The 10,324-nt window shown below is 40.2% G+C and overlaps 1 protein-coding gene across 7 annotated transcripts in view; it reads left to right on the top strand.

The window, feature by feature from the left end:
• The first annotated feature begins 238 nt into the window (after positions 1-238).
• Positions 239-10,324, top strand: part of Dhc64C (dynein heavy chain, cytoplasmic) — a 335,090-nt gene continuing 325,004 nt past the window's right edge. For all 7 annotated transcript variants that reach the window (XM_071692492.1, XM_071692491.1, XM_071692489.1 and 4 more), the window contains exons 1-2: positions 239-367; positions 9,213-9,437. In XM_071692492.1, coding sequence (XP_071548593.1) covers positions 349-367; positions 9,213-9,437 — 244 coding nt within the window. In that variant the 5' untranslated portion in view covers positions 239-348. The remainder of the gene's footprint in view (positions 368-9,212; positions 9,438-10,324) is intronic.

The following is a 10,324-nucleotide window of genomic DNA, read 5'->3' as shown; positions in this document are numbered from 1 at the left end:
TTCCTTTTTTAGTCTATTTCATTTACTTTTATTTATTTTTTTATTTATTGTTTACTGCATTACCGAAACTGAGCAATAGACGACTGAATACTTCACCCAAATCGAGACAGAATAAATAAAAGCCCATCGTTAAAGCGAATCTAGGTGGCTATTATGGAGGATAATTGGCATTAGGATTATATTCTAACACTAGTAGTTCTGTTGAAGGTTAGGTTCATGTACTTATGGAATACACTGACTCATTCACTCACTGCCGAGATCAGGTGATAGGTGGTGGCCTGACATATGAAGCTGGGTTTGCCAGTGTCCCGTGTTTCTCGTATGTTTCACACCTGTCAGTAGTCAAAGATGGATCCTGGTGAAGAGGGTAAGTTTAAAGTGATGTTTTCCCTCGTTTCTACCATGTAATGCTGTTATCATTATGACAGATTTCGTGGTATTGATTTTTATGATTTTATCCACTCATATGTTGGATGCTACATGATATTTCTGTATTCGTATAGGCTTTTATTAGTGGCCGATGTTGGTTACATGCAGATCAGTGGAAGTGAGTACTTGATCATAATGGGCCAACTGTTCTCATAATTTTTTTTTTTTTTTTTGTCGTGAAGGAAATCGCTTATATTTTCATCCGTTTGTACAGGAGTCGTGGAGCATAATAATGGGGAGATGGTTGGGTGTATTGGTGGCGGCCAGGGATTGAAGGAGCCAGGGGTATGGGGTACAATACTGTGATGTGATAACAAGGGAATGGTATTCTAGTTAACATAGCATCAGTGGGTCAGATGTATTATGATCGCATTATTTATTGTACTGTTTTGCTACTTGCTTGATTCATTGAATTTTCCTAAAAAACAAAATTGATTTGCAAATTAAGGGATTCATACAAATCCGATGAGCAAAAAGTCAACTTTTCTAGGCTTAGAAGTATCTCGGAGACCTATAACCAATGCAGTCTATAACTGCAGGAAAAATGGGTTAAAAGTCAAACCTGCCTTGCCTAACCCTCAGCATAGCGGTTTCCAGTGTGACTCAGCATAGTCAAGACACAGATCATAGCTTTAGGATTTGTAGGGTAATGATAACTCTCGGTGTACTGCTTTTCCTGATGGTTTTTCACATTTCCTCTCAAAAAGAAAAGTTACTGTATTTGGAAACATTCAAAGTGGTATCCCAAAAATCCCAGTACCACCAAAATTTAGGAGGATTGCAGTAGAGGTTGTAAATATATACCAGTAATACTGTTAAACACACAATTGAATAATGAAATCTCTATATTTCAAGATTGAATTACTTATATGATTATAATTGTCTGATGGGGGGAGAGCTGTACATTCTTGTTGCTATGTCTCTAAGCTTGTATGTGTATAATGTCTTTATTTCAATATATATATGATACAGCGCTGGTGGCTGATTCATGTGAGAAACTGCAGAAGCTGGTGACTGAGTTTGGTAAAGTGTGTGGAAGAAGAAAGTTAAGAGTAAATGTGAATAAGAGCAAGGTTATTAGGTACAGTAGGGTTGAGGGTCAAGTCAATTGGGAGGTGAGTTTGAATGGAGAAAAACTGGAGGAAGTGAAGTGTTTTAGATATCTGGGAGTGGATCTGGCAGCGGATGGAACCATGGAAGCGGAAGTGGATCATAGGGTGGGGGAGGGGGCGAAAATTCTAGGGGCCTTGAAGAATGTGTGGAAGTCGAGAACATTATCTCGGAAAGCAAAAATGGGTATGTTTGAAGGAATAGTGGTTCCAACAATGTTGTATGGTTGCGAGGCGTGGGCTATGGATAGAGTTGTGCGTAGGAGGATGGATGTGCTGAAATGAGATGTTTGAGGACAATGTGTGGTGTGAGGTGGTTTGATCGAGTGAGTAACGTAAGGGTAAGAGAGATGTGTGGAAATAAAAAGAGCGTGGTTGAGAGAGCAGAAGAGGGTGTTTTGAAGTGGTTTGGGCACATGGAGAGGATGAGTGAGGAAAGATTGACCAAGAGGATATATGTGTCGGAGGTGGAGGGAACAAGGAGAAGAGGGAGACCAAATTGGAGGTGGAAAGATGGAGTGAAAAAGATTTTGTGTGATCGGGGCCTGAACATGCAGGAGGGTGAAAGGAGGGCAAGGAATAGAGTGAATTGGAGCGATGTGGTATACCGGGGTTGACGTGCTGTCAGTGGATTGAATCAAGGCATGTGAAGCGTCTGGGTTAAGCCATGGAAAGCTGTGTAGGTATGTATATTTGCGTGTGTGGACGTATGTATATACATGTGTATGGGGGGGGTTGGGCCATTTCTTTCGTCTGTTTCCTTGCGCTACCTCGCAAACGCGGGAGACAGCGACAAAGTATAAAAAAAGAAAAAATATATATATATATATATATATATATATATATATATATATATATATATATATATATATATATATGTGAATAGGAGCAAGGTTATTAGGTATAGTAGGGTTGAGGGTCAAGTCAATTGGAAGGTAAGTTTGAATGGAGAAAAACTGGAGGAAGTAAAGTGTTTTAGATATCTGGGAGTGGATCTGGCAGCGGATGGAACCATGGAAGCGGAAGTGAATCATAGGGTGGGCGAGGGGGAGAAAATCCTGGGAGTCTTGAAGAATGTGTGGAAGTCGAGAACATTATCTCGGAAAGCAAAAATGGGTATGTTTGAAGGAATAGTGGTTCCAACAATGTTGTATGGTTGCGAGGTGTGGGCTATGGATAGAGTTGTGCGCAGGAGGGTGGATGTGCAGGAAATGAGATGTTTGAGGACAATGTGTGATGTGAGGTGGTTTGATCGAGTAAGTAATGTAAGGGTAAGAGAGATGTGTGGAAATAAAAAGAGCGTGGTTGAGAGAGCAGAAGAGGGTGTTTTGAAATGGTTTGGGCACATGGAGAGAATGAGTGAGGAAGGATTGCCCAAGAGGTTATATGTTTCGGAGGTGGAGGGAACGAGGAGAAGTGGGAGACCAAATTGTAGGTGGAAAGATGGAGTGAAAAAGATTTTGTGTGATCGGGGCCTGAACATGCAGGAGGGTGAAAGGAGGGCAAGGAATAGAGTGAATTGGATCGATGTGGTATACCGGGGTTGACGTGCTGTCAGTGGATTGAATGAGGGCATGTGAAGCGTCTGGGGTAAACCATGGAAAGCTGTGTAGGTATGTATATTTGCGTGTGTGGACATATGTATATACATGTGTATGGGGGTGGTTTGGGCCATTTCTTTCGTCTGTTTCCTTGCGCTACCTCACAAACGTGGGAGACAGCGACAAAGCAAAAAAAAATTATATAATATATATATATATATATATATATACATATACATATATAATAATAATATATAATGGGGGCGGTATTTCATGTATGGCAGGATGGCGGCGGGAATGAATGAAGGCAGCAAGTATGAATATGTACATGTGTATATATGTTTATGTCTTTGTATGTATATGTTGAATTGTATATGTATGTATATATGCATGTGTGGACATTTATGTATATGTATGTGTATGTGGGTGGGTTGGGCCATTCCTCATCTGTTTCCTTGCGCTACCTCGCTAATGTGCGAGACGGCAATTAAGTATAATAGAAAAAAGGCCCAGTCCTCTGTTCTTAATGCTACCTCGCTAATGCGGGAAATGGCGAATAGTTTGAAAGATATGTAAGCACAAACACACACGCACTAGCTTATGCTGGGCACCTATTTTATATGTACGTATTTTTATGAGTGTTTGTGATTTCCATCCTGTCGATGCAAGGCCAAACTTCCCCATCAGTTTTTCAAGTAAATTAAGAAAAATATTCTTACAAAATGAGAGAACATCGTATAAGAAAAATAACCAAAAAGTGTTGTCCAGGGAGAAATAAGAAACCTGTAGTGAGAACATATTACACTGATAGCAACAACTGCTACACACACTGACATTTAAATACATTCCTTATCAGGCTGCACTTATCACCTTTTATTTTAGCACAAACCCCACCAGGTACTGATGCTTCATATGTAATGCCCTTGTTTCACGTTTCCATTGCTTGTAGGGAATTGTATTTTGTCATTTATTTTTTTGGTATATGATGCTGTTTGTTCAAGTTAGTTGTGTAGGTTCTGTAGATTTTACAAGAGTATAAAGAAACAGTGTACAAAATTTTAGAAAAAGGTAATAAAAGATTGATATTGTATGGAATGATGGCTTATCCCTGGGGATAGAGGAGAAAGAATGCTTCTTACAGATGATTTCCTCACATGTCATGAAAGGCAGTTAAGAGGGGAGAGAGTGGGGCTAGGAACCATCATCTTTGTGTTTTTAAATTTTCTTCCAGTTGAAACAGAAGGAGCCAAACAAGGAGTGCTCATACTCCTTCAAGGCTCAGGCTGGGGTGTCTGAATGTGTTTGGATGTAACCAATATGAGGAAAAAAGGAGAGATAGGTACTATGTTTGAGGTAGGAACTGGAATCTTCTATCTCTGAGTGAAACAAACCTCAAGGGTAAGGGAGAAAAAGGGTTTATGAATGTCTTTGGGGGTAAAACCTGGTCTTAGGACAATGGAAAATGCTGAAGTGAGTTATGAGAGATGGGTTATTAAAATTGTTTTTGCACTTAGCCATGAGAAGATAAGGAGAGGGAGCAGTTAAGTGATTGTGTCAGCTGTTTTGATGCGAGAGATCAGATATTAGTGATGGGTGATTGATTGCAAAAGTGAGTTATAAGGCAGTTAAGGGTATACAGTTGGAGGGCTTGGGGTGTTCAATTAGGTGAAGAGAAATATTGAACAACTTGTGGAGTTGTGTGCTGAAAAAGGACATGGTTGGGAATAATTTTTTTTAGAAATAAGGATGTACATATCAACATATATTTGTGTGAATAGGAAATATGATTAGGAGGCATTATTGAATTATGTATCAATGATAGGTGTGCAAAAGCTAGACTCTTTGATGTGAATGTGTTGGGAGGGGCAGATGTTGGAATGTTTGATCATTGCCTGACTTTACTCTTCAGACATTTCAAAACCATATCTCCCCTTTACCCTCAAGCTTTGTTTCACTAACAGCCAGAACATCCAGGTTTCTTTCCTCAGACATACTACCTATCTCTCCTCTTCTTAGACACTCCAGTCTAAGCCTTCTGGGAGGATGAGCACTCCCTGAATGGCTCCTTCTGTTCCTTCTTTTAGAATTTGAAATATACCCTAGCCTGAGCCAGGTCACCATTTTATTAATCATCATCCCCTAGGGATGGATGAACAGCTTGGTTGACTGTGGACTGACTGCTGCAACCAGGATTCATACCCATGCTCTTTATCCTGGTTGGCCTGTAAATTGTCAGATCTACACACATTCAAACACCCCAGCCTGAGCCTTTGAGGAGGATGAGCTCTCATCACTTGGCTCCTTCTTTTCCATCATTTAGAAATTGAAATACAAGAAAGTCAGGGTTTCAGTTCCTTACCCCCACCCTTCTTAGTTGCCCTCTTATGACACAGAGAATTTGAGGTAAAAATTCTTTCTCCCCTTCCCCAGGAATATTTTTAGAGGACAAATTAGGAAACAAACAAACTCTCTTTAGCTGCATTGCTTGAGTTCTTTTAGTCTCTGAAGTGGTATGATAATTTGTGAGCCTGGATGTAAGCCTCTTTCTACCATTTAACTATCATTAATCATTATGGGGCACAAAGCAAATTTTATGACTATCGTCATTGTTATATCCCAGTATGTCACTACTGTTCATAAGAACTGCATCTTATTTCCATCTGTATCACTGTACATTTGCAGCTACCAGGTGCACAGGTATCACCATAGCAGATGCTAAAAGTTTCCTCTTGTACAAGTACTCTCCCCTTGGTGTTTGTAAGGTTACAGCCAGCTATGAAATTTCTTTGGATGAAATTTTACAGCTGGTGGCATAGGGTATTTTCTGGCTCAAGGCTACTCTAGGATGTTCGAAAAGGGAAACATCAGCTCATGTCTTGAGTAGGACTGGTGCTGTGTATAGTCAAACAGCTTCCATCCTGTCCTTTATCATAATTACTCCAAAGAATTATTGCATTTCTTTTTTTTTTTATTTGCATATTTGTAATCTTCAAAACCTTGCTTGCAGTCATTTAGTTATTGAACATGGAGATGTTACAGGTTCCTTGAATGCTTGGACATCTTTAGATTACCAGAAGATTTTCCCAAAGCTAGGCTAGATTAGGATGGTTTAGGTTAGGTTAGGTTAGCTTAGATTTATGCTCTAACTTAACCAAACATATCAAATCCAACCTAACCTGGCTCATAAAACTTTAAGGGGGGAGGGAGTGAATCTTCAGGTAATCCATACTTTACCTTTCAGAATATGATGTAAAGCACTTATGAAAACTATGGTAGGATTTTTCTCTGAATGAATTTTCTGTTTTACACATACTAAGGTGATATTGTGTTAGTATGGGTTTAAAAATGTTTCTGAGGTAGAATCTGACTTTGAATCATTCTGCCAGTGCAGCTGTATTGAAGATGTGACTTTAAGGACAGCACAGTAAGGAAATGAACAAATTATGGCATTCATGTGTTGACTGGTTATGGTAAGTTTTTTGAAAAGTTTTTAGCTTTAGTTGCTTTATGGTAGGCTTTTTTGAAAAGTTTTTAGCTTTAGTTGCTTAGACCTGAAAATGTTTATGCATTTTGGGAGAAATGTTTAGCTTAATATTGATGTTTGTCATTTTAGATATGTTTCATCAAGATTCCTACTGGACTTCTTGGTCATTGGTTTAGTATTACCATTACTTTCATTATTTATGTATATATCATAGGAATGGGATGTATTAAGGGAAGCAGTGATGGCTTGTGCAAAAGATGCTTGTGGCATGAGAAGTGTGGGAGGTGGGCAGATTAGAAAGTGTAGTGAGTGGTGGGATGAAGAAGTAAGATTATTAGTGAAAGATAAGAGAGAGGCATTTGGACGAGTTTTGTAGGGAAATAGTGCAAATGAGTGGGAGATGTATAAAAGAAAGAGGCAGGAGGTCAAGAGAAAGGTACAAGAGGTGAAAAAGAGGGCAAATGAGAGTTAGGGTGAGAGAGTATCATTAAATTTTAGGGAGAATAAAAAGATGCTTTGGAAGGAGGTAAATAAAGTGCGTAAAACAAGAGAACAAATAGGAACATCGGTGAAGGGGGCTAATGGGGAGGTGATATCAAGTAGTGGTGATGTTAGAAGGAGATGGAGTGAGTATTTTGAAAGTTTGTTGAATGTGTTAGAGGATAGAGTGGCAGATATAGAGTGTTTTGGTCGAGGTGGTGTGCGAAGTGAGAGGGTTAGGGAGAATGATTTGGTAAAGAGAGAAGAGGTAGTAAAAGCTTTTGCAGAAAATGAAAGCTGGCAAGGCAGCAGGTTTGGATGGTATTGCAGTGGAATTTATTAAAAAAGGGGGTGACTGTGTTGTTGACTGGTTGGTAAAGATATTTAATGTATGTATGACTCATGGTGAGGTGCCTGAGGATTGGCAAAATGCAGGCATAGTGCCATTGTACAAAGGCAAATGGGATAAAGGTGAGTGCTCAAATTACAGAGGTTTAAGTTTGTTGAGTATTCCTGGTAAATTATATGGGAGGGTGTTGAAGAGAGGGTGAAGGCATGTACAGAGCATCAGATTGGGGAAGAGCAGTGTGGTTTCAGAAGTGGTAGAGGATGTGTGGCTCAGGTGTTTGCTTTGAAGAATGTATGTGAATGTATGTAGCATTTATGGATCTGGAGAAAACATATGATATAGTTGATAGAGATGCTCTGTGGAAGGTATTAAGAATATATGGTGTGGGAGGCAAGTTGTTAAAAGCAGTGAAAAGTTTTTATCAAGGATGTAAGGCTTGTGTATGAGTAGGAAGAGAGGAAAGTGATTGGTTCTCAGTGAATGTTGGTTTGCAGCAGGGGTGCATGAAGTCTGTATGGTTGTTTAATTTGTTTATGGATAGGGTAGTGAGGAAGGTAAATGCAAGAGTTTTGGAGAGAGGGACAAGTATACAGTCTGTTGTGGATGAGAGGGCTTAGGAAGTGAGTCAGTTGTTGTTCACTGATGATACAGCATTGGTGGCTGATTTGGGTGTGAAATTGCAGAAGCTGGTGACTGAGTTTGGTAAAGTGTGTGAAAGAAGAAAGCTGAGAGTAAATGTGAATAAGAGCAAGGTTATTAGGTGCAGTAGGGTTGAGGGACAAGTCAGTTTGGAGGTAAGTTTGAATGGAGAAAAACTGGAGGAAGTGAAGTGTTTTAGATATCTGGGAGTGGATTTGGCAGCGGATGAAACCATGGAAGCGGAAGTGTCACAGGGTGGGGAGGTGGCGAAAGTTCTGGGAGCGTTGAAAAATGTGTGGAAGGCAAGAACATTATCTCGGAAAGCAAAAATGGATATGTTTGAAGGAATAGTGGTTCCAACAATGTTATATGGTTGCGAGGCGTGGGCTATCGATAGAGTAGTGTGGAGGAGGGTGGATGTGTTGGAAATGAGATGTTTGAGGACAATATGTGGTGTGAGGTGGTTTGATCGAGTAAGTAATGAAATTGTAAGAGAGAGGTGTGGTAATAAAAAGAGTGTGGCTGAGAGAGCAGAAGAGGGTGTTTTGAAATGGTTTGGTCACATGGAGAGAATGAGTGAGGAAAGATTGACCAAGAGGATATATGTGTCAGAGGTGGAGGGAATGAGGAGAAGTAGGAGGCCAAATTGGAGGTGGAAGGATGGAGTGAGAAAGGTTTTGAATGATCGGGGCCTGAACATGCAGGAGGGTGAAAGGCATTCGAGGAGTAGAGTGAATTGGAGCGATGTGGTATACCGGGGTCGACGTGCTGTCAATGGATTGAACCAGGGCATTTGAAGCATCTGGGGTAAACCATGGAAAGTTGTGTGGGGCCTGGATGTGGAAAGGGAGCTGTGGTTTCGGTGCATTATACATGACAGCTAGAGACTGAGGAAGAACGAATGTGGCCTTTGTTATATATGTATATAAGTATATGTCTGTGTATGCATATATATGTATACATTGAAATTTATAGGTACGTATATTTGCGTGTGTGGACGTGTATGTATATACATGTGTATGTGGGTGGGTTGGGCCATTCTTTCGTGTTTCCTTGTACTACCTCGCTAACGCAGGAGACAGCGACAACGTATAATAATGATAATAATATCATAGGTTTTATAAAAAGCCTAATTACTATCATCATAGCTGCAAGTGCACTAATGCTTTTTCTCACCATAGGAGAGGGAGGAGGAGGAAGCCTGGAAGCTGTGGTGGCCCTTGCAGAGGTTGATGCAGTTGTGCGTTATGTACGACGTGTGGCCATGGTCATGCTGGAAGAAGATGATGAACCTTCAGTTGAGCTGCAAACAGCCCTAAAGACCCCGCAGTACCTGGAAGTTGTCCGAAAATTTGTTGGAGATCCCCAAACAAAGTCTCTGCTTGTTCAGAGATGTGCTACGAAAGGTATGTTAGTGTCACTTTACTCCATAGATAATAAGGAAAGGGGTTTTTATGACTGTTCTTAATTGGAAAGCTTTATCAGTGATACTTATTTCTGGGTTGCAGGTAGCTCATCTGAATTGTATTTTCATGGAAATTTTTAAGGATGTGAAATTATGGCATAAGGCATAAGTTTGAGTATACATGGAAAATTGTATGGAAGGGTATTGATTTGAGAGGGTGAAAGCATGTACAGAGCATCTGATTTGAGAGGGTGAAGGCATGTACAGAGCATCAGATTGTGGAGGAACAGTGTGGTTTCAGAATTGGTGGAGGATGTGTGGATCAGGTGTTTACTTTGAAGAATCTACTTGAGAAATACTAAGAAAAACATGATTTTGTGTGTGGCATTGATGGATCAGGAGAAGGCATATGATATGGTTGATAGAGATGCTTTGTGGAAGGTCTTAAGAGTACATGGTGTGGGAGGTAAGCTACTAGAAGCAGTGAAAAGTTTTAATCAAGGGTATAAGGCATGTGTATGAGTAAGAAGAGAGGAGAGTGATTGGTTTCCAGTGAAGGTCAGTCTGTGGCAGGGGTGTGTGATGTCACCATGGTTGTTTAATTTGTTTATGGATGGGATGGTTAGGGAGGTAAATGCAGGAGTTTTTGGAGAGAGGGGGGAGTATGCAGTGTTTTGGGAATGAGAGGGCCTGGGAAGTGAGTCAATGGTTATTCGCCGATGATACAGCACTGGTGGCTGATTCGAGTGAGGAACTCCAGAAATTGGTGACTGAGTTTGGAAAAGTTTGTGAAAAGAAATTTGAAAATAGATATGACTTGAGCAATTTTATTAGGTTAGCAGGGTAGAGGGAAAAGTTAGGTGGGATTTAAATTTGAATGGAGAAAAA

This window comes from Panulirus ornatus, chromosome 53 (assembly GCF_036320965.1).
Source record: "Panulirus ornatus isolate Po-2019 chromosome 53, ASM3632096v1, whole genome shotgun sequence".
Taxonomy (NCBI): Eukaryota; Metazoa; Arthropoda; class Malacostraca; order Decapoda; family Palinuridae; genus Panulirus; species Panulirus ornatus.
This window is presented reverse-complemented; position numbering and strand designations above follow the sequence as displayed.